A 25,499-nucleotide genomic window follows, 5' to 3' on the forward strand; every position below is an offset into this window, starting at 1 on the left:
AAGCTGTAGGAACTGTTACACAGTGAGACTGTATAAAGCTGTATAATGTGGACAGGAAAGTGAGAGAAGAGTTTCTGGATGGACAAGACTTGGGAAAATGATGAAAACTTAGGAGAGTAGGCTATGAGCTTAATCACACTCGACTAAAACAACATTAGAGTGATTGTAGACTGGTCACTGAGGACCATCTGCCCAGGGTGTGTTAGGGCCAATAGAATGGTAAGATGCGGGGCATGATCAGGAAGGGCTTTGGTGGCCATCTACCTGCCTCACCTCACTAAAACAACCTACCTGAAGGAGTGCCTATTTAGTCAGGAGTGAGATAGACAGGATAAACATGGACCAGGTCACCATATCCTGGAATATTATAGCAAGAGGTTGGATATCTGACATTTGAAAGAGGTGAATTTAAGAAAATTCAAAAGAGCTATCACTTTGTTTACCTTATATAACTTTTAGAATATATTATCTCATGCAGTGGTATAGACTTAAAATATTGGTGGATTCAAAAAAGGTAAAGATAATTTGTTGATGGGCAGATCCAATATGACTGATTATGGAACACTAAAATATTTTCAGAAAGGTGCATTTCTGCCCCTGTCAAGGTTGATTTTCAAAATAGGGCTCATCAATATTCTTTACTCCATTATTAGGAGCAAATTAAGGATGGGTAGACCGATTGTCAGATCCAGTGTGGAAAACGATGAGTGGCTACTTTATAGATTACTGAGCTCGGTAACTGAATAAGTTTATGCTACTATGTTCAAATAACACAAACAGGACCTTTAGGCTGTTATATTTTCATGGAATGTAAGCGTTTTAGGTGCCTAAATTCCATGTACCTGTAGAACATCTCTGCACTTTACATTTTTTCTGCTTAAGAATGCAAGGTATGTTATGGTTCTGTTTATAAAACTCAGGAAAAAGTCAATGAAATTTCCTTTTTGTTGTTTTTGTTACAAGTTTACAGTGAGCACTAAGATCCAAGGCAGTTATAAATTTGTTGACAGGCATAGAATGGGTGCAATCTAATTTGCCACTGCATGAATGAATTATTTGCAATAATTGTATATGTCTATTTCAATGTCTTAAATTCTTTAATTTGTTTGAAAGTCATTATGTATACCCAAGGCACATTTTTTCCTTTCTGCCAATAATGGTGTGCTAAAGAGTAGAAACAATCTTCTATTAATAGTTTTAAAAAGGTACATTGCCATTCTCTCAGTTTATTCAAGCGCTTCTTTTCATTTGTTATCTCTTTTTGTCTGTCTTTTGAGTCATTTAAATGCTTATTAGCCCAAAGTGAACACGAAAAACCAGGAGGAATCAAATTCAAATCAGTTTCCCTACCTATTGTCCAGCACGTTGAGTAAAATTTTAATTATTGGCTAAATTGGAATTTTGGAGGACACAGTTCTTCAAAATTCTATTTATTCATTTATAGATACTCTAGATTATTTGCATAATATTTGAGTTGGCTGTAATGAAAAATATTTGTTAACTATGTGTGAACTAATCACACAGCATCTATATAGTCTTGTTGATTTCTTGATGTTAAAAAAAATGTTTGCAGGTTTTAAAAATAGTTCTTCAGTTTCTGTAAATAGCTAAATAGACTTGGAAAAAGGAAATAATTTTGCCATTCAGATAAATTTCTTCCCTTTGCTAAAACTCTAAAGAATAATGGGTTTTATTTTTCCTCAATGTTTCCATGTTACATTTAAATGCCTTTGAAATCTCATTTTGCTGATTCTTAGAACAGTGAGTTGTTGTTCCTAAAGTAAAGCTGGGAACTGAAAATTGAATTCTGAAAGCATTAGCCACAACTTGCCCTTCTCTCCTTGTGTGCTGCCATGTTGGCTTGGAAGGCATATGTGTAAAAGATCAGTCTCTTTGTATTATTCAGCTGGTTATCCCTATGAGCAGCAAAAGCTTCTGGCTTTGTAGTTCTCACGGCTCTCTACTAGGTTCTGTGGAGGATATTGAGATGAATTAGACACGGTCCCTTGACAATAGCTTACTGTTGTTTTTTTTGTAATTTGATTCTTACCCACTTGAAGTTGAATCTGCCAACTCCTTTCCCCAAAGTGAAAGACCTAAGGTGCTAATCCCTACTCATTGATGGCAAATGCTAAATTGGAAGCAGCAGCTTAGAAATGCAAAACTCCTTATCCAATTACATTACAAGCTCTCTAAGCCAGTCGTGCCCAGCATCATCAGGGCGATGAGAAGGCAAGACCTCACTTTGGTAAAAATGATAGTGTAGTTTGAGTAAATTCTGGGAAATCCTAAAATGCAAAGTCCATCCAAGGTAATAAAGTAGGAGCCAGGGTGAGGAAATAATTTTGTTTTTGTTAAGTTTAGTGCATGTAGAGCACTGGATCTGGAGTCCAACAGACTCCTGAATCCTGGCGCCATGAATGTGTGACCCTGGACCTGCCTAAGCGTCAGTTTCCTCATCTGTAAAATGGGCATAATAAAAGAACCTCCATTGCTGGGTTTTTGAGAGAATTAAATGAGATCATAGGTATAAAATGCTCAACTTGGTGTACAGTGATGCTTAAGGTAAAAGTGTAAGAGAAAGTACAAGGCACTGTTTCCCCACCCACCAGGTGTTTACCATCCTGCTGAGGCGACCAAGCAAACCACCCACATGCCACAATGGATGGTAAAGACCTGTAAGGGCTCTCTGTGAGAGAGGTAGGAGGTCAGGTTATTGCAAGAATAAGGTGAGCCAAGGTGTGGATTGGGAATAAACATGACCCAGTGATCTCATGAAAAGTATGATTTTTGCCTTAGCTGTTTGCTTTAAGAAAGGACAGCGTCTTGAATGCAATTTGTATTTAGATTCTTATGCCAAGGTTTTCCCTGAAAAATAATCCTTGTAAGAAATGTGTTCATGTCTATTTTGCCAAGTTGGGTTGTACTAATTGAAAAGAAGACCCATGCTCCCCTAGCATCATCATCAGATTATAGTAATTCAAAGCTTCAGTACTTGGAGTTCCTACTGGGGACAAGGGAAGAGATGAGCTGGTTAAAAGTAGCCGTATTTAGAATGTCAAGTACTCTTTATTTGAACCTTCTGAAAAACTTCCTTATAGTTATGATTCCTTTATTACCATGCCATGTAGTGTCCCCTCTAGAAATCTCTAGTCTATGCTGGTGTTATTTTTCACTTCTGTGAATCACAACACAACTTTTGCTGCTCCTCATCTTTACACACCACTCTTCCTTTTGTTTTTTTGAGACAGAGTCTCGCTCTGTTGCCCGGGCTAGAGTGAGTGCCGTGGCGTCAGCCTAGCTCACAGCAACCTCAAACTCCTGGGCTTTAGCGATCCTACTGCCTCAGCCTCCCGAGTAGCTGGGACTACAGGCATGCGCCACCATGCCCAGCTAATTTTTTTTTCTATATATATTTTTAGCTGTCCAAATCATTTCTTTCTATTTTTAGTAGAGACGGGGGTCTCGCTCTTGCTGAGGCTGGTCTCGAACTCCTGACCTTGAGTGATCCTCCCACCTCGGCCTTCCAGAGTGCTAGGATTACAGGTGTGAGCCACCATGCCTGGTCCACACACCGCTCTTGACAGTTACCTGGTCTCTGATTTTATAGGGTTCATTAGCAAAAGTGGAAGACAAGATGAAATGATCTGGGATCACATATACTCATGTGGTGAAATGCTTCTGTTTGACCAAAAGGGGAATAAATGGACTCACATACTTTAACGTGCAGAAACACTTGTGCAGTCGCTTTCTTGGAGGAAGATGTGGCTATCGGAGGGTATCATAGACACACGGAAGCCAAGTGAGGCTTTTAGTTATGACAGATTTTGTGATCAACTTATACCTCTTGGGTTTATCTGCCTTCCCCACTAGACTGTGAGTTTCTCAAGGGCAAGGTCTGGTTCTTTCCACGTGTGCATTACCAGGGGGCTATCACAGGGCCTTAACCTTAGTAGGGACTTAATAAACATATTGTACGCTGAACTCAGTTTTCTGTGCTGCCGGAAATTGCATGCCCCCAGAGGCCATTTTGAGTGCAAAGTGTTATTTTAAGATATTCCCTGGAGAAGGCACTCTAACCTCTGCTACAAATGTCTGAAAGGAAAAGAGTTGAATGACTAGGGGGTCTGGAAAAATTCCCAAGTGAGGGAGGTGAAGGAATGATGAGGAGGAGAGACTTACCTCTTTTTGAATATGCTACTACTTTCCTAGAACTGTTGGTATTTTCCATAAGATGATGTTCAGATGCCATTGAAACTGTAGTCTGACCGCAGTACTTGCTTCTAACCTTTGGGCTGACTCCTTCTGTTTCTTAAATCGGTTGTTGCCATGCTCCTTGCACTACAACTGAATTTGGAGGATGGGCTGGTGGCGTAGGGATGTTTTTGCATTGGCCCTGTGCCCACTGCTAAGCTTTCTGCTTGCTTTCTGGTCTCCCTCCCAGTGTGATAAAGGAGTGATTCTATGAAGCCAGTGTTCACTTTAGTCTTGCAGAAAAGACATTCTTAGAATTCTTAAGAACTAATTTCTACAAGTAAAAGATTTACCAGTAAACTAATGACCTTTGATGTAAGTCTTCCTTCTAAGTAGAAGTAACCCAGGCTGATTTTGTATTGTTTGCAGAGAAGTATTATGTGATCATTATTGTGTTTTAAATGAAATTGAAATTATATGGTTGCATTTCTAATGATAGCATAAAGAGGCTTGTTAGTCATGTGTGCTTTTGAATATATGCGTGGTTGGATGGTTGAATATATACATGCATGTACATATTTACATATTTATTTCTAGGACTACAAGCATGGTTTTATGTTTTTACATATATAGTTAAGATGATCACAGTTCAGTCATCTTGTACTATGGGTATACAGGAACCACCACACAATTATAAAGTCTTAAGTTGTGATGATGCTGTTAGTGACTCTCTTTAGCATCTGTTGTTTCTTCTTTGGACCAAGAAGCAGACTGCAACTGAATCTGTACTGATTTCTGTCCTTTCCCCTATACTAGAAATCAAAGTTATCTCAATTTGTGGAATTGTGCATTTCTGGGGTTTACATATGAAAGTCCATTGAGATTTGGTCCTTAGTGGCTTAAGTAAGCATGGAAAAGTGTACTGTGTCCCAAACCATGGTACAAAAATTGGCATTTTAAATTTTATTTTGCTAGGAATTAGAAAAATGCTGATTTAGTCTCCTTTATGGGGGGTGATATAAAGCTTTCTTTTATGATAAATGTATTTCAATGAAGAAGATATTTGATTGGAAGAAAAATTTGAAGTAAATGATAATACAAAAGGCATGGCAAAAATCATGAGGATTGTATGTGAGTAAACTGAGTTTGAGAAACACTGATAAGAAAAAGCATTAGGAGTTGGGAGACCTGGGTTTGAATCCTGGTTCTGCTACTAATGTAGACAGATGAACTTGAGCCTCTGAGCCGGTTTCTTCATGTATAAAGTTGAAATGATGGTATTTTCCTTGTCTACTTGACAGGTTTTTGGTAAGAATCAGGTTGGATGTATATGAAAGTATTTTCTTAAGACTGAAAAGTGATCTTTAAGTGAATTACCAAAACATACTAATAATATTTCTGGCAAATTATTTCAAGAGAGCTTAGGAATCAGTGAATGAAAACTTTCAAAGATAAATCATTTTGTTTTGTTTTGTTTTCCCCATAGTAAAAACCGAGTGGGTTCCAAATTGAGGTTGACGGCTTTCCTGTCACTACTTAGGGAGAGAATGCTGAAACATATGCTCCCTTCTCTCCAGATTGTATAAATGCCTTTGCCTTTTACTTAACGCTGCTTCAGAACTGTATGGAAGTTGCTATTATTTGAATGTTTATAAAGTAGTATTTATTATAGCAGGTTTCTGCAGTTCTGAAAAAGCACCTTTGTAGGCCAATTAGTGGACAAAATGGCAGCAAGGATAAATCACAAACCTGAGAGAAATGTTAATGTGTTCTTGTTTCTTCCATCCAGTGAATGCTCAGTATTAAGAGCTTGCAGTTGTGGCAGAAGATTTATTTAGGGTAACCGTATAAGTCTAATAATAGAATGGTAAAGATGAATAGGAAAGTTAGATGAGGGATATGCTCTAGACTGCTGGGCAGAGCCACCATTAAATCATGATCATTCTCTACAGGTCAAAGGTTTTCTTTGCCTCTGATGCCCACGGAGTTACAACTAAATTCAACTGGAAGTGAAATGTAGGGTTTCAGTGCTTTCTCCTTTTTCTTCTTAAGAGAGATGAAGCCTGACTCACAGGCCTAGATCTTCTGTTAGGGGAGGCTTTGTGGAACCCAGGATAGCCACACCAACTTTCCTGCAGTAGAGCTACCCCTGACAAAGAACATAGGAGTGAAGACCCAGAATGCTTAATCAGTTGAACGAACAGTGAGAGCTTGTTTTCTACAGCATGAACATGTGACCTTCAAAACGTGGGGAGCTGTAAGTTTCATTTTTAGAAGGCATATACTATACATTTAAACAAGTGTTTCAGGAATTAGAAAACAGTATGCTAAGTGAAGTAAGCCAAACACAGAAAGACAAATACTGCATGTTCTCACTTTTATGTGGAATCTAAGACAATTGAACTCATAGAAGCAGAGAGTAGAATGGTGGTTACCAGAGGCTGAGGGGGAAGGTGGGAGGAATTGGGGAGGTGATAGTTCAATGGGTATTAAAAAACCTCAGACAGGAGGAATAAACTTGATTTTTTCCTGAGATTGATAGCACAGCATGCTGAATATAGCCAATAATTGAGTACTGTATATTTTAATATCACTAAGAATAATTTTCTAATGTTCTCATCACAAAAAATATTAAATATTTATGGTGATGGATATGCTAATCAGCTTAATTTAATCATTCCACATTGTATTAAAAAATCATAGCACTACTTTGTACCCCCATAAACTATACAACTATAATCTGTCAATATACAATTTAAACAATTTTTTAAAATAAACAAGTGATTCATTTTGACATGCTTTTCCCTATTAATTTCATAGTTCATTAGAAAGCTGAAGAAGGATTTTTTTTTTGTCCTTTTCCAAATTTACTTGAAGTAAGTGCTTGAAATCATTGTACAGAGAAGTTAACAGATGCTAATTCAACGGTGAAACATTGAAATTTGAGGACTGTTTTTACAATCTGTATTGGGAATATAGTTGACAACAAAAGCAAGACTTTTAGATTATTTTTAGTGCTTAAAGCTTACTTTCTTAGATAGTGCTTTATTCATTCAACTTCTCTGAGAAATTGATCGCAGACTCGAAGTGTTAGATCTGGAAGCTTCAGTCAGTTTCCTTTCATTTGGGCCCATGAAAACATGGTAGATATGGCACATAGGGGTCAAATTTTCCTATCAGAAAAATCTCTGAGTTCTCCAAAAAAGATTTTTTCCTTCTATTTCAACTCATTTTGCACTGGTATTTGCAGACATGATAGGGATAATCAGCCTCCTTTGATCTTAAGGGTCTACAAATCCAAATTTAAGACTTGAAGTAAAGTATATCTTTGTTAGGATCTTTTAGATTTGTTGAACACTGATCTCATTGGTTAGAGTGGTTTGCTTTAATCTTTCTAAGTAAATCTTATAGAGGAAACTCTCAGATGCTCTTCAGATGTAGAATTTCGATATAGCTGTGCCCTATTGTGAACCATGTATAAAAACTGTTCTCAAAGGATTGTATGGACTGCCTCAAATCTGTGTACACAAATATAAATATAATCTCGATTCTGTTATATTATTTTACTATATCTTAAATTTGTGTTTTCCATATATAGTATTCATTATAAAATTTTAAGAAAATAATTTCAGTTAAATAAAACATCATTATTAGAAATCACTAATATATGCTCACTTTGGTATAGAATAGAATGTTGAGACATGGCTCTGATTGAATGTGAATATCTCAAAGTTCATTCAGCAATTAGTGATTGGATACCTACCATGTGCTAGGTACTGTTCTACGTGCTAGGGTTATAGCAGTGAACAAATAAAAGAAAATTCCTGCCCACAAATAGGCAGAGAGGTGAAATAGATGGTATATCGATAGTGGTAAGTTCAATGAAGGACAAAAATGATAGGAAGGTAGATAGTGGGTTCCCATTCTGAGCTCAGTACCTTGCATACTGGTATCTGTGTATTTCTGAGAGGAAGAAAGGCCTGACTCAGAGGCCTGGAGGATGGAAAAAGAGCAGAGCCTTTGTAGCCACAGACCTGGGTTTGAATTCCACCTCTGAAGGCGAGCAAGTTACTTAACCTAAGTCCAGAGACTCCTCATCTGTAAAATGGGGCTAATGATTAAACCTATTTCATACGGTTCTTACGAGTATTACATTAGAAAATGTACAGAAAGTACTTAGCACAGTGCCTGGCATATAGAAAGGGCTCAGTAAATGCAGACTGTTATTATTACTTTTGTTAGTAAGTTGTATCCTGGCTCTTTCAGCATTGCCCACCCTGTTCCTTGGAACTTTAGTCTCAGGCTAGGCCACCAATGGCCAGCTCACCTAGAAGTCTGACAGTGATCCATTGACTTTGCCACCTGGAACACCACCCTTTCAGGCTCTGTCCACAGGATCAAGCATCTCCCAGTACCCATGCTTGCCCCAGCTAGGCTGAAACTTGGTACACCCTCTGCACAGTGTGCCTGCTACAGAGTGGACCATGAATGTTGGTGCTTTCTCCTGTTGAGTTATCCAGTCAATAGTGCATATTCAGTAAATACAACCAACAGGCTTCCAAATACACCACTTTTTGTTTTACATAAAATTCAATAAATTCTTGGAAGGCACACAGATTAGCAGAATATGATGGTATTATCTCTTCAGAACTCTTGTCTTTAGCAAGAGGAAGTCTCTGTATGTATGCGTGTGTTTGGTGTGTGTGTCCAGTTATGAAGACTATTTCTCTTGTGAAAGTATCTCCTTTTAAGTACTTACTGACATCAACACTCCCATCTTTTGTGCAATAATATATCTTTAGTACATAGGAAAAAATTGATCTCTTGTGAGTTTGACCACAGTAACTTTATTTTTGTCTCTTCTAAAGGAAAAGGCCAAAGTTGTTGAGCCTCTGGACTATGAGAATGTTATCACCCAAAGAAAAACCCAGATTTACAGTGACCCCCTCAGAGACCTGCTTATGTTTCCAATGGAAGATATATCTGTGAGTTCACAAGCACATCTTTAAAGAAAAAAAGCCTACATTTTCCAAGCCAGTTCTTACAGCAACCATGTTCTTTGTCTTCTAGATCTCAGTGATAGGTCGTCAGCGCAGAACGGTGCAGTCCACTGTACCAGAGGATGCTGAAAAGAGGGCCCAGAGTTTATTTGTCAAAGAGGTAAGGGGCTCAAAGGCCACAGAAGAGCATCATCATATATTTAAAATATTTCTGTACATTTATATATTTGCAATTTACTTATTTGTAAATGAATAAATATAAAATATAGATTTAAAAATTTTCCTTTAACATAAAGGGAAAATAAAATTACTAAAATTAACTGACCTATATAAGAAGTCTATATGATGTGATACAGAGGAAAGAGCTTAAACATTTTCACAAGTAGCACGTGTTGTTAGTATTTCTCTTTTAGATTTGAATACTCTCTGCACTGGGACTCAGAGTATTCAAAAGGGCACAAGAATTGGGATTTATTGCCACCAATTGGGTTAGAGAGACACAGTTAATCCCCAAAGGGAGATTCCAGTACCAGCATTTCCCAAATGCTTTTTAAAAGTCTGTCAGCGTATTACCAGACTTGTAAAAAGTGGATATATGTGTACTTTTCCTATATTTCAAATTAAAGATTCCTATTTTCTTTTAGTGTATTAAAACCTATAGCACAGATTGGCACGTGGTAAACTACAAGTATGAAGACTTTTCTGGGGACTTTCGAATGTTGCCATGGTAAGTTTAGAATTCTAGGGGAACATTCAAGAGGAGAATTATTAAACTTTTTACTTTTTTTAAAACCGCCGATGAAACTCTTCAGTTATAATTTATAACAAAGCAAACCTTCAAACAACCAGCATGTTTGGTAAATGGCAGTATTTTGGTTAACTGAATATGTTTTAACTTTGCTTGTTGAAGTTCTTTCCAAACTTTTTGGCTTTGATGCATCTGTATTGATCGTGAACTAATCTTTAACTGATGCTGTATAATGTGATCATTTTCTAGTGGTGTCGTGAAAAAGCTAGAAGATATCTGGCTCAATTTGATGACCCCAGACATCTCTTGAAAAAAGTGTGTCTCTTTCAGTTGAGTTGAAGGAATGGCATAAGCCCACTGGCCCAGGAGCCAGACTGTCAGAGGTCACATCCTATTTCTGCCAGCTAGTGAGCTGGATTACCTTGGACCACTCACTCAACCTATTGGAGTTCTCCATTTTCTCATCTGTAGTACTACTACTGTCTCACAGGATATCATATGGGAAATGTCTTTGGAAAAAATAATGGAGAAATAAGACATTTGTGTAGCCTTTTGTAGGTTTCAAAGCACTTTCTCAGAGAAGAAAACTGAGTCCTAATATGAGCAGTTCAAGGTTATACAGCACACAGATGGAAGAACCAGAATTACACTGTGTTGTTTTTTGACCTGGGAAAAGATAAGATTCTGCCACCACTAACAACTCTGGCAAAGGTTTCTTAGCAACTTGTGCCCTTTCTGACTAAGTACCTAGGCTTGGTTATGGCTTTGCTGTTGGCTGCACATGTGGGAGTCCTTATAGAAAAAGTAATGTTAGTTTACTCAGAGGGGAGAATCTGAGTTTGGAAAGGATGAAAGGATTTCTCCTTCTCATGTCTTGGCATTTTCTTATTGTAAAAGAAAGAAATCTACTCATCTTGCTTTTGTTTGTTATTGTTTTATTTTGGTCAGTTCTGTTCAGTGTCTAAGACAATTCTCTTACATTTTCAGCAAATCTCTGAGACCAGAAAAGATTCCTAATCATGTATTTGAGATCGATGAGGACTGTGAGAAAGATGAGGTGAGGACGGGGGCAATGTTAGGGGAAAGGGCACTGTTTTTTTTCTTTCTTTCCTTTTTTTTTTTTTTTTTTTTTGGACAGAGTCTTGCTCTGTTACCCCAGCTAGGGTGCAGTGGTGTCATCATAGTTCACTGTATCCTCAAATTCGTGGGCTCCAGCAATCCTCCTGTGTCAGCCTCCCAAGTAGCTGGGACTACAGGTACACACCAAGACACCTGGCTAATTTTTTTGTTTTTAGTAGAGACAGAGTCTTACTCTTGTTCAGGCTGGTCTTGAACTCCTAAACTCAAGCGATACTCCTACCTCAGCCTCCCAGAGTAGTAGGATTACAGGTGTGAGCCACCGCGCCCTGCCTGCACTGGTTTCTTCATGATCACTTCTGCTGAAAAAGATTCCAGAGGGAATTCCTTGAGAAAAGATGAGGGAAAGAATTGTTTTTGAAGGGTCTGTGGCCAGCTTTCAAACTGAGTATCTTTTAATTTAAAAAAAAAAAATTATCACATTTCCAAATGGGGCTTAGGAAAAATCAAGTGAAATGGGCTGTGATTTATATATATAAACATGTCCCCCTACCTGTGGGACATGCTGGTGAGTTGCTTTTCTCATACTGGGCATGTGGTATGGTGATTCATCTGGATTCTTCTGCCTGATAGATCCCTCTTGGGACAGATGGCCGAGATGTCTGTGACATTTCGAGGTATAGTTTCACTGTTTACGTAGTGCAGAAGACTTTCCCTGAAGAGAACCCATACTATTCAGTAAATATTGAGTGCCTACTGTGTGCACAGCACAATGCCTTTCATTCTACAGTCAACAATTTTAAATCTTTATGGAGAAGAGAGGTCTTTATGGTTTAATGAGGAAATGGGGTAGGGCCTAATTCTGTGTCCCCCAAATGTTTGACTAATTAGATGGCAAGCTGGCTGCTGTTTTACTGATGGTTTTTGCTCTGTTTCAGGACTCGTCATCCTTATGTTCTCAGAAGGGTGGTGTAATCAAACAAGGCTGGTTGCATAAAGCAAATGTAAATAGCACCATCACGGTTACCATGAAGGTAGGAAGTCATTATTATATTATTCCATCATTTTAAGGATATTGGTATAAGTAGCCTGTCTGGAAACAATATTTATTTTACAACGAGTTCTAGCGAAAAAATCTTTAATGAGAGGATTATCACAGATGCATGGAATTTTGAAAGTCTGAAACTTCAGGATAAATTTAGAAGTGCCACTTTTCAAAGAAATATAATTATTATCTTCTGAATCAGGAAGTTTAAAAAGGAGGCTGTCAGTTGAATGAAGAAAATAGCTTTGGAAAAAAAAAGGGGGGCACTGAAGGTTCATATGTAGAAATGAATTTAATGAGTGGAAGGATAGAGTAATCCATTTCTTTAGCAAATATTAAGTGCTTATTACATACTGGTTACTGTGGGGAAATATGTGGATATCTAATATGGGGTCCCTGTTCTCCAGTAACCTCCAGACTAGATAAGAAATGTACCAAATTAACTACTATACAAAGTGGTACCTTAGTGTGGTCCGAACAGCCTAGAAAGTTTTGTGGTTTGGCCATGAGAATGAGTTTGTGTAAGGGCTTTGTGTGAGACAAAAGAAGAAACGATGAAAGGACAGGAGGTTGCCTTTTGTTCCGGAGGCTGTGAAGAGCCATTAAAATCCAAACGAAAAGTTAACAAGCTACTTGAAGATTCTGAGCAGAGAAACAAATTATGCTCAGCTCCCAAATATAACTGTTCTTTCAGATATTCAATATAAGATCATGTGGTTTGCTGAGGATGATTCACACTTCCATTAAGTATTGAAGGTCATTCTATCTTTCACATAGCCTGCAAGTGGAAACCATGGGTGTCTACCAAGGGAAGACTCAAATTTTATCTTAATTTAATATTTTGCTTGCTGCTTTCCCTTTAGTGGTCATGTCCTGTTCTCAGTTTCATTTTTAAGCCCTGAAAATAATTAATCCAAGTTGTAGGATGCTTCCTATATATCTCCTGCACTTAAGCATGGGCCTCGGCATGAGGTGATAATAAGAGAACCCACATATTGAGGGCTTAATATGTCCCAGACACCATACTGAGTGTTTTATAGTCTGTATCTCATTTAGTCCTCATGGTAGCTCTGTGAGATAGCTACCATTATTATTCTTGGTTTACAGATGTGGAAAGTGAGGTGCAGAGAAATTCAATAATTAACCTAAGGTCACACAGCTCTAAGATTTCAGAGGTGGGATTTGAACCTAGGGAGGCTGATGTCAGAGCCTTTGTTCTTAACTGGTATGCCATCAGTGCTCACTAGCTGCGTGAGACTCAAGTCTTTATTATATCTCCTGTCAGAGCTATCAATTTCAGAAATGCATGAGTGAATGTTTTGTGGATTATCAGAAAATGTTCTATAGTTTTTTATTCCACCCTCCCAACATTTTCAAAATATTAAAATGTTTTACCCATACTTAAGGTTTATCCCAACATAAAGTAAATATAGCATATGAAAATCTGGATTGATAAAAGATGCTAGGAAATTAATATTTTTATAAAACATTTCACCACAGATTCTTTTAAATGACTTCTCTAATGCCTTTAAATTTTAATTTGCTTTACATAAAACTTTTCAATTTTTAAGAGCCCATATATTATAAATCAAAATACAGTTGCCTAATAAAAAGGTCATGCTTTATGTTTTCTTTCCTAATTTGTGAAATACAGATTGACTGATATTGCAGAAAGAAGAGTGGCCCCCCAAAGATGTCCATGTCCTAATCCCTAGAATTTGTAAATGTTCCCTTACAATGCAAAGGGGAATTAAAATTGCTAATCAGCCAGTAGGGAGGTTATCCTAAATTATGCCGGTGGGCCCTGTGTAATCACAGGGACCCCCCGTAAGTGGAAGAGGAAGGCAGAAAAGCAGAGTCAGGGAAAGAGGTGTGAGAACAGAAGCAGGGTCAAAGAGAGATGCTATGTTGCTGGCTTTGAAGATGAAGGAAGGAGTCACAGGCCAAGAAATAACGGGCAGCTTCTAGAAGCGAGAAAAGGCAAGGAAATGGATTCTCCCCTAGAGCATCCAGAAAGAAGCATGGCCCTGCTGAAACCTTGATTTTAGCTCATCAAGACCCATGTCAGACTTCTAACCTACTGAATTATAAACTAATAAATTTGTATTGTTTTAAGCCACTACGTTTGTGGAAATGTGTTACAATGACAGTAGAAAACTAATACAATCAGGTAGTCAAAGATTGATTGTTCAGCTTGTTTATTTTCTTTCCCTGAGGTTGAAAACCCCAGCACTTGCTGGGGCCAGGCAGGAGCCATAAATTCATGGAGTGGGTGGTGGGTCTGAGGTAACCTGGTGACCGCATGGCCTAGCTAAAGAGGAACAGCTGCCACTTGTCTCCAGCTAATTGTTGCTTTGCCTCGTTTTATCCCCAGCTATTCATATTTTGGCCACTTATTTATTTTGTGCGTGAGATATAATTCACATATCATAAAAACATTTCTTTCTTTTTAAAACCTCTACCAAACAGTAGACAAAGGAAGGAAAGGGAGAATAAACCAAAATGGTCATATGAAGCTACACAGCCTTAAAAAAAATTAGTAGGGAATACTTTGAAATGCAAAGGCCATATTGAAGTTTGGGAATTGTCTCTGGTCATGGATTTCACTTATCCCCGCTCTTGTCCATTATGGATTATGGACCTCCATTTTGGATTTCTGGGAGCTAAATATATATCCTGTACTCTTCTGGTTTCCTCTCCTAAGCTGTAGCAGAAGTATTGTATTTTAGGATTTGTTACAGCTAGGATGGGCATGAGAGGAAGGTTTAGTCAGAATGTTCCAAGGGATTTTGCCAAGATTGTGTTTCCTCTAAGAATTGCATTTTAACTGTTATTTAGTTCAACATTATTGAAATTAGTTAGACTGGGATGTTTACTTTCATAGTTTTACCATGCTCTCTTTCTACATAAACACAGGGTGTGCGAGTAGGCGGGGCAGAGGATTGGAAAGGGGAGCAGTTGCCAGGCTAAAACTTGGAATGAGGGACAAAGCAGAAGTCCAGGCCTATGAAGCAAGGCACACTGGGGGACTCTAGCTTGTTCCTTTAGGTGCCTTTTTACAGGGTGGAGGATCATCTAAGTTCTTCCTGCTTCAAACCTAGATTGGTTCAGGCATTAGAGAGAGGCCAAACCTAAAGGTGAGGTGCGTAGCTGACCCAGCTCTTGGAAAGTTTGGACAGACAGAGGCAGAAGACCTGAGGCAAAGGGTTGACGAGAGTTTGAGCCATTCTGAATTGGAAATTTCTATATATTTGTTTCTGCTGTGTTAATCTTTAAAGTGAAGAATATTAATGAAGCTCACAAGCAAATGGGAAGATGACTCAGGTGTGCTATTATTATCTGAGTCATTTCCCCAATCCTGGAGACAGGTTTTCCCTTGGTGCATCTGGAGTCCTCTGCCTGCTAGGACCCCCAGCACACACTTGTGAGAAGCTTTGGTGGCTTTAGCAACCAGCTCCACAGGACAAGAGCTCACAGAGTTGAGAGCAAAGAACCTTTTCTTATTGGAAGATCCAAGCTTTGATAGCACCTACAAACATAACGCAGACTAGCTAAAAAGCTACAGCAGTAGGATCTGGGTATTAATTGTGACTCATTGGCAAATAACAGCCTACAGAAGCCACGCTTCTTCCCTTGTGTTTTATCTGAGCCTCCCTGATGCACTGTGGCTTGACAGATCCCTTTGAGATTGATAGGGATTAAAAGCATGGCAGCTTGGTGCCTCTTAGACTGAGGCATAAGTTTAAGGATGTTTGTTTATTTAAACATTTCAGAATTTTAAGGATTATATAGAATCAGTCCTTTGGAAAGTTTGATATTATGTTTATAAATGAGTCTAAATCCTTTTCCTGGACATTTTGACTGTCAGAAATAAGGGACACACTAAAAGCCCTGATCTCAGCATTATACAATTCATCCATGTAACAAAAACACTTGTACCCCCTTAATATTTTGAAATAAAAAAAGAAATAAAGCAATCTGATAGCAAGGAAGGGAGAAATAGAATCAAGAGAGAAAATGCAATAAAATGAAGGAAAGAGGGTTAGAAGAGACTCGACAAAGTGCAGTTAATAAAAGGGAATTAGAAGACTCCTACTTTATGAGGTCTTTTGAGAAAGCAACCACATGGCCTATAATGCAATATAAATAATGCAGCCAAAGTAATTTGTATATGGGTTGGTTTAGAAAGTTAAACCTTCCTAGCTGGCTTGCTGGAGAGTTTTGCAAGAACGTTGAAGTCCATGGCAATGGACTCCAGGGAAAAGAGAAGCTAATAAAGGAACTAAGCTGAGTTCTTCCTACTGGAAGATTAAATACCCCATATTTATGGAATAAAAATGTATATTTTCCCCAGTATACACCTTCCCCCTGCTCTGGTCAGTTGTTAACATATAAAATCTGCACCATTTCCTGCAACTGACATTATTTTCCCAGAAATGCTTGTGGAATAACCTGTTGCTGGCTGAGAAAACTTGCCCCGAGGAGCTCAGCCTACAGGAGAGCTGTTAATGATGTGTGCATCACTCCACAAGTTCCAGTGCAAGCCGAGCACTTCCTCTCATTGAAGAGGATGCTGGCATCATGCAGCTCTTGCAAAAGCTCTGTTGGTTGTCTGGGTACAGTGACCATTTTATTCAGCACTTGGATTAATAGTTTGCTTTGTTCTTGGTATTCATGTTAAAACAGGACAAACCTTATCATAGTGATTAATTTCTTCCATTTATGGTTTCCAGTTAATGAGAACACACACTGTTGTCACTCGTCAATTCCTGGAAAAGTATTGAGGGGAAGTTTAAGATATCATAGAGAATACAAGATCCGTAGAAACGCTAATCCTAACAGAAAACTAGTCATTTATGTTCTCTCTTTCCCAAGTAGCTGCTAGAGACATCTGCTTTATTCAACTTCTTTCCATATCAGTGAAGGCATTTAATGTGGACTCAGATAGCTATGACATTGGACATGACCTTCCCCTAGTATTTAGAACTATTTTCCTAAGGGATATAATGATATATGGAATAAAGAAGAATGTGATCTTGCGGGCAGTGTTTCATTAAAAAAATTGTTGCAAATTCTTGGCCAACTCCTGGGACACCCACCTTTATGCATCTTCTTGGCTCAATTTAGTCACATTCCTCTAGCTCTCTCCTCCCCATTCTCAGCAATTAAACGTTGAAGTGCCTTGGTATGTATGTTATCGGGGTTGCAAGTTCAACTGCTTGATATATGACTCACTTCTAGTGCCCTTTCTTTCTCTTTTTTTTTTTGCAGAAAAGAGAGCCATTTGTTATATATCCAGGGTCCAAAAGTCCTTACTCCTTGACTGTTACAGGAGGTTTTTGTCCCCTCTGCAGTGAGAGAACAACAAATCAAAAGATTTGACCTAAGAAAGCACATACCATATTAAAATAATTGGTAGGAGGTCAAGGTCACTATGTATATTGGAAAAAAGGAAGAGAAAAATCTTTTATTTTTGATATGTTAGTCCAGTTGTATTCTCAGATCTACCAGACTATCTCTTACGGCTGACAAATGGATTACACTCATTTATTATGGGTAAAGAATTTCTCACTAATGTGTTTTTTATGTTTTATTTTTCCTCATTCATTGATCCCTGTTTAAAAACCACTTATTAGGTACTTCCTATGTGCCAGACACTGTTAGGAATCAATGAATTCATTACCAAATAGATAATTTTTTAATTTTATTTAATTTTTAGAGACAGGGTCTTGCTTTGTTGCCCAGGCTAGAGTGCAGTGGCATGATCGTACTGCACTGCAGCCTCAAAATCCTGGGCTCAAGTTTGAGGTTGCTGTGAGCTAGGCTGACGCCACGGCACTCTAGCCTGGGCAACAGAGTGAGACTCTGTCTCAAAAAAAAAAAAAAAAAATCCTGGGCTCAAGCCATCCTCCCACCTCAGCCTCCTCAGTGGCTGGGGCTACAGGCATGTGCCACTGTGCCTGTCTACCAAATATATATCGAATACCTTATTGGTACAAGGTATTAGCATAGTGGAAGGTAGAGAGAAGTGTCACATGTAGAGCTTAAAACCTTTTTAGGGTGCTGTGACACATGATAAAAATAATTAATTGTTTAAAGGTGGCACAGAGACCAAGTATATGTGAGTCCAGATCACTGTGACCTGGGTTCAGAGAAGGCGTCCTGAAGGCAGGCAGTCAGAAAGGAGGAAGTGAGCATGGCAGGCACTATGAATGGGGTAGGTGTGTTAGGTGAAGTTGAGTAGTCATGGGAGATAAAGTTGGTTTTGCCCTTTGGTATCACCCTGTGCCTCAGTTTCTTTTCTGTAACATGGAGGTGATAATAGTAATGACCACACAAAGTTGTTATGAGGGTTAAATGATACCATATGAGGAAAGCACTTAGCCAGAGACTGTAATGCAGTAAGCACTCCACAGATGTTAGCAGTTGTTATCATTTTATACTATTGGTAGGATTGTGGGAGGGCCTTGAATGCCAGGACCCGGCATGTGAGCCTTATCATGTAAGTCATTGAGAGTCACTGAAAATTTGAGCAGGGTTATGACATGCTGAAATAAATCTGATAAAATAATTTGTCTACAATGAGAAGTGTGGATTGTAGACCTCTCCTACTAGACTTTGCTTCAAATGAAATAGTTAAAAAAATCTCCAGTGCCCAGATATGGTAGAATTATTTAAGAAAAGCTATTTGATTTTTACCCAGTTTCCCAGAGGGTAGGACAAATGTAATATATTAAAACTTGGTAGGACTGTAAAATGATATGATGGAGAGAGGTGAGTGATACATTAGGTTGCCAGCCTAGAGGTAGGGGTTCTTCAGCAGGATGAATTTCCTGACCTTCTGGCTTAATTAACTGCAACTCAGTTTTCTAATAAGTCTTGGGGTTTTCTTCCCCATTATTTCTTTCATCTTTGTTTATCACAGTTCTGAGTCCCAGTATGTTTCTTGCTCTCTTTCTTTCTCTTTTCCCTTGCTGGCTTATCCATTCTGTTCTGTCAGAGACATTAGTCAAGTTCCCCTACCCCATTTCTGCATTGCTCCTGGCCCACCTACTCGGCCTCTTAACCTTTGGAGCATCCTTTCTCAGGGCTCTGGTTCATGTAATTTAGCAATAAACAATTACCCTCTAGGTAACACACATAATAGGTAAACACTCTTGAGATTCGTTATGTAAAATGATAAAAGATTTTTCTACTTTGAGGATATTAGATGTGCCAACTTTCCTGCTTTCCATCTTCGATGCAGCTGGATGACAGAAGGCCTTTATTCCTGCTCCAGAAGAGGTTTAAAAGGTTGTCATCCAAACAGCTTGGGGACTTGACATGACCGGATCCTATAGATTCATATCCTTTGGCTGGCTCTTTGTTTTATTCTTCTGGGTGGTCTGAGTGGGCCACTCTTCAGGATCTGTGGTCCTTGCTGAGTAAGGTGGAGAATTTTCAGCTGTGTTCAACATCTAGGAAAAATAATAAAGGCAAGAGGAGGAAAAAGAAGAATATGGGCATTACAGAGAATCACCATTCTGTTGGATGAAACCACTGGAGAACCTGCTGGAGACGGAAATATTAATTCATTCTTTAGCTATATATTTTGCAAAATTGTATTGAGTCCAAGCATTGTTATAAGTACTAGGGATACAGCAGTAGATAAAACGTGGATCTTTTAATGATCTAGAAAGAGACCAATAGCAAATAAAACAGATAGATGAATAAGGTATATTTGGATAGGGATCATTCTGTGAGACAGATAAAACAGGGTGCTATGACGATGAGGGCAAGTGGTCATAGAAGGCCATTCAGAGGAGAAAAGATGCAAGCAAAGACCTGAAAGAAGTAAGAAAGTGAACTGTGTGGAGATGTGGGGGAAGAGGATTCCAGGCTGAGGGAACAGTAAGTGCAGAGCCTAAGGAGCTTGCCTGGGATATTTGAAGAACAGCAGATAAGCCAATGTAGCTGGAGCAGAGTGAATAGAAGTCAAGTCCAAGAAGTAATCTGAGGCCTGATCACCATCAGTTCCAGGTTATGGAGAGGATTTTAGATCTTATTTTAACTTTCATGGGAAGCCATTGGAGGGTTTGGGCAAGATTCTCTTTGTTTGTTGCCATCGTAGGATTCTGATTCCAGTTCTACCAGTGACTTGCCTGTGTGAAGTTAAGTGAGCTCTTGGTCCCTCAGTTTGCTATTAGGTAAAATGTGGGTAGTGATACTTATCCCCAAATGACATTAAGAGAATTAGCTATTGGTTACAAAGGACTTGAGGCCTTCAAATGAGAGGTATGGTAGAGAGTAATTACCACTGTTCTATATAGTCATTATTTTAACACCTGTCTTCTTTTTGAAATGTAAAAAAAAATGGTAGACCTGTACCCTAAATAGCTATGTTTTGGAAATTGGAAAAGTATCAGGGAAGTTCCATTTCTGATTTCCCTTTTGGTTCCATATGAGAGACAGGATACCCCTTTCTTCTTTAAAAAAGGCATCTTAAAAGCTTCCCAGAGTTGAAACCCAACTTATAGAGTATCTTATAATTTGTTGTTCGGGAAGAGTCTGATTTCTACATAGAGATGACTTAAAAAAATTCCTTACTTTACCATGTGCTTCCAGTGTATGAAAAATTGCTTGGTGGGGGATAGCTCCTATTCTGGGGGCGGGGGTAGTTCCCAGCCTAGGAAGGCTGGTTTGTTAATTGTTCAGGTTCGATGAAATTATTTGTAGATTGTTAAAAAAATGATCTTACAGATCGTCTGGTCTGATCCTGTCATTTTACAAGTGAGGTAACTGAGAGATGCAGAGTCTTGAAGGCAGTTTTACTGCTGGTTAGTAGGACATCCTGGCTGAGAAACAAGATCATATGACTTGCAGGCATCTGCTTTTTCTGAAAGTGCTCTTTCAGGCATCAGGCTCTCTCCCCACATTCATAAGCTACCTACCCCAGTGTCACATTTAGACATAATTGCAATGTTACAGGAAGTGATTTGCTGTAATTTCATATCCTTTTCCATCCCTATTGTAATGATGTGTTTTGCTAATATTGGAAGTGGCGGCTGCCACAAAACTTCTTTGCTTGGTGAGACAGCTGTATGTGAAAAATAATTTCACAGACTATAATTTGACTCTGTGCCACAAATATTTTGCTCTGTATTTTCCCTTCTTCTGCCTCTTTCTTTGTTGCTGGCTATGGACTCTGCAAGTGGATTCTATAGACTGTCTCACTAAAGTGATAGACTTTGAGTTTTAGACTTGAGCATATTCAAATTCTTATCTACTGGCAACTTTTTCACATTAATTTTTGCCTGGAAGATGTATTCTAATTCTTGTCATACATAATTATTTTGATAATTTTTTAAAAGTGGTGTTTTGCACAAAGGAAGTGCTCACTAAATGTTCATTTGAAATGATCTTGGTATGTAATTTTAGGTCTTCTGGTCCTATCATTTTAGTAACAGATGCGAACCACTGTCATGAAAATAAGCAAACATACATGTATAATCACCATTATGATTAACATTTTCCTTGTATATCGATCGAGATTTCTTCCAGCAAACTTACATGTGGATTCATTGAATATGAGAATATATGTATATATTCTCAAATATTATGAGATATATAAAGATATAAATATACACATATTCCTTCTATACCTTTATATCCTAATACAGTAACATTTACTTGATTGGCATTGAAAAACGAGCTGATGTTTTCTGCTTGGACTCCTTCCTGTTGATGCTGTTGTAGCCCATGTGGTCATTCCCTGAAATAAAAGCTGTAGCGTTTATCAGTCTGACATGTTAGTGTATTCTTCACACAGGTATACTTTTGTCATTCACTCAAAAATCAATGATATTTAAACAAGTCACAAGTATAAGCATTGTTATTTCTCTTTATTGGTTTTTCTACAAAGAAATGTTGCTTAATATGTTTATATATTTTGCTTACTCATGCTATGGAGAAATAAACTGTTGATGTTTCAGATACTTTGCCAGAAGTTAAGTAGTTAAAAATGATCTTGCCAAATAATACTCTTTGCATAATTAAAGTTCTTAAAATAATCAGGCATCACACTGGATAATCAGATGGGCGATTGAAAATGCCAAGCTGGAGGAATGCATTTCCTTAGTAATCAACAAGTGTCTGTTTCCTTGTCTCTCTTCCCATCCCACCCTGAAGTGATTTCAGATCCATCATCCTGGGAATTGTAACGGAATTAGCTCTACCTTTCACTGTGACAAATGCTTGACACATTTGCAGTGTTTGACTTATTGCAAGAAGCACAGATTCATCAGAGAGCTTCTAATCCCCTTTTCTCAACTCCTTTATCTTGTTCCAAAACTCTGTTTTTAGGGGAGGGTAGAGAGACTGCATGAACCAGTCAAGCAGTATTCTTCTTTTTTCCCATTCCTGTGGCTTTGCTGTGAGTTGTAGCATCAGGCTAGTCCTTAACTATTGTGATTCCCTAACTCCAAACAAATGGCACAGTGCCCTTGGGCCTATTGATTCAAATCTCAGCATACAGGGCACTCAACAACAACTGGTGGGCAACTAGTGACTCTCTGTGCTTCCCTGTGAGTGAGTGTGCTGTAAGATGGCCTTTCAGAAGCAGGGACACTAGTACAGAGTAGGTGAGTGCAGTAAGATGTGCAGGTGAGTTGGAAATATATAATGTGTGTGTATGTATTTTTTATATTCAGACTTGGATTTGTAGTAATATAAACCAAATTAAAAGGATCCAATCATGGTTTGCAATGAAATGGGAAAAGGATGCTATAGTGAAAGGGTCAGTGATTCAGATATCAAAATGCTTTATACATTTTAAAGTGGCAAATCTTAAATATTCTTCTTCTCTAGACATTTATTAATTGAGGATAAATCACTTGACTTCACATTCTCTGTCTTAAAAAAATGAAGATAATGATAATTCCTAACATCTCCTCAGTGTTGTCTGAAGATTGTCCAGATACAATGCCCGGCAAGCCCTTTAAGGTTTCTAGTTCAAAGAAACTGTTCAGACACAATGTGTATATAACAACTGTATCATTGCTGGATTTTTCCCATATAGGTATTCAAGAGACGGTATTTTTACTTGACTCAACTTCCTGATGGTTCATATATTCTCAATTCCTATAAAGATGAGAAAAATTCAAAGGAATCTAAAGGTTGCATCTACTTGGACGCCTGCATTGACGTTGTTCAGGTAAGGCTATTGAGGTAATCTTTCTTTCTCTTTCTCCAAGAGGGTTATTGATGAACTATTAAGAACCTGAGCGTTTTTCTGTCTTGGTTAGTGGCATCTCCATCCACCAAAACATCCATACTAGAAACCTCAGCATCCTCTTCAGTGCTCGACTCTCATTCAGTGCCAGTATTTAAACGTTTATCAAGTCCTGTTGAATCTGGCTCCAAAGTGCCTCTTGAACCTCTTACCTTCCTTCTATTTTCACTGCCCTTTCTCTGCTTCTCCCTTTTATCTTCTGTGGCCTAAAGTCTTGCCTGCTCTAGTCCAATCTTCCTTAAGACATAGATCGGGTCCTTCACTTGCCTTCTCCAAACCTTTTGGCTTTTGATTTATTGTCTTACAGAGCGAGGTCTAAAGTTCTTGCCATGGCATTTAAGGGCCACAGTAATTTGGCCCTTTCTAGCCTCATCCCCATGCACCCTCTTATATATTATGTGCTCTGGTCACACCAGGCTAAGCACTCCATGGAGTTCCACACATATGTGCCTTTTCTTACTTTTTTTTCCTCTTCTCGCTATATACTTTCCTCTTCTGTTCCTGTTTGAACCTTATCTTTTATGACTCAGCTTAAATGCCCCTTCTGCCATGAAATGTTTTCTGTTTCCTTCCTCAACCCTTGTGCCCAACAAGTGGAATTAAACTCCACCTCCCCTGTGCTACCACTTTGCTTTTTTCTCTGTCGTATAACTGAATCATACTTGAATTTGTGGTTCATTCTGCACATTCCTATTTGGATGACAGGGACCAAATAGGAATTTCTTCTATTCACTTCTATATCTCCTATAATAATTAGCAGAGTCCTGTACCCAGTAGGGACTTAGCAAATATTTGTTGATTTGAATTACTGAGGAGGCATACAGAGTGGGAAGTAGAGGGCAGAGAGATTATCTGAATAGGGAGGCAATTGACCAAGAGACAGGAGCCGTTGTCACAGCAGCAGGGTGGCATGGTAGGCTAGATGGAGCAAGCCTTGGGCTGATTAGGAGGCAGGAGATGTTGGTTCAACACGCTCAATTTACCTAAATCTTAGTTTTCAAAACTGTAAAGTGAGACTAATAATGTCTGTGTACTCTGTCAAATGAGATTGTTGTGAGGATCAAATGAGAAAATACTTTTAGGGTGTGGTTGCGCACACCTGTAGTCCCAGCTTCTCGGGAGGCTGAGGCGGGAGGATCGCTTGAACTGGGCAGTGTGCCATGATCAGGCCTGCGAACAGCCATCGTGGTCCAGCCTGGGTGACACAGTGAGACCCTGTCTCTAAAAATAATTAAAAATTTAAAAAAATTTCTAACAAATAAGATAACACTTTTAAAAGTATGAAGATCTATGTGAATCGAAGGTGCTTTTAAAAAATATATAATAGCTTTCTTAATCTAACTGGAAGAAAGAGGGCATACGCTTTAGCCCTGGGCTGGACTGACCTTTCTTTGTAGTTCTCCCAGGATCTACTTCCCTCATCTATTAATGATCTCCCATCCCAAATATTTTCAAATGTGTAAATCTTTATGACTTTACTACAGCAGTTTAATTTCATCCTTTCCTATGCTTTGAAGATGAGAAGGACGAACTTTCTTGGTTCCTTCTTGAATAATGACCATGCAGTGGAAAATTATTGATTCATGAGCCTTTCTTGAAATTAATGTTGAGGGACTTTAGAGGAGGTAGTGTGTCATTTCTTTTGTCCTGACGGAGAAGGTGGCAAAGTAAAAGGATGTGTCATTATGTTTGAGGAAAGGAGGAGGCTTTTATTTTCCTTGTATGCTAGTATTGAGCACAGGCCACTTCCATGTGCTTTATGGAGAGTCACAATGTAATGTGAACCAATGATGGACTATCTTCTTTTTTTTAAATCTGTTTTTTTTTTTTTTTGCTAAGCCATTCTTTTAAAAAAAATTCATTTTTAATTTTTATGGATACATAATAGTTGTACATGTTTATGGGGTATATGTGATATTTTGATACAAGCATACAATGTGTAATGATCAAAGCAGGATGATTGGGGTATCCTTCACTTCAAACATTTATCATTCCTTTGTGTTAAGAACTTCCCAATTCCACTGTTTTAGTTATTTTGAAATATACAGTAATTTAGTTTTTAATTTTTATATATTTTTTCTTATTTAAAACTATCTACATTATTTTTATATAATTGTATCCTTTATAGTATAATTTTTTTTGAGACAGAGTCTCACTGTGTCACCC

General features: G+C 38.3%; 1 protein-coding gene across 7 annotated transcripts in view; it reads left to right on the forward strand.

The window, feature by feature from the left end:
• Positions 1-25,499, forward strand: part of DOCK11 (dedicator of cytokinesis 11) — a 172,576-nt gene that overhangs the window by 32,061 nt on the left and 115,016 nt on the right. For all 7 annotated transcript variants that reach the window (XM_045538712.1, XM_045538711.1, XM_045538715.1 and 4 more), the window contains exons 2-7: positions 9,063-9,179; positions 9,265-9,354; positions 9,839-9,921; positions 10,930-10,999; positions 11,958-12,053; positions 23,121-23,255. In XM_045538712.1, the coding sequence (XP_045394668.1) occupies positions 9,063-9,179; positions 9,265-9,354; positions 9,839-9,921; positions 10,930-10,999; positions 11,958-12,053; positions 23,121-23,255 (591 nt within the window). The remainder of the gene's footprint in view (positions 1-9,062; positions 9,180-9,264; positions 9,355-9,838; positions 9,922-10,929; positions 11,000-11,957; positions 12,054-23,120; positions 23,256-25,499) is intronic.

The sequence above is a fragment of the Lemur catta genome, chromosome X (genome assembly GCF_020740605.2).
Source record: "Lemur catta isolate mLemCat1 chromosome X, mLemCat1.pri, whole genome shotgun sequence".
In the NCBI taxonomy this organism is placed as follows: Eukaryota; Metazoa; Chordata; class Mammalia; order Primates; family Lemuridae; genus Lemur; species Lemur catta.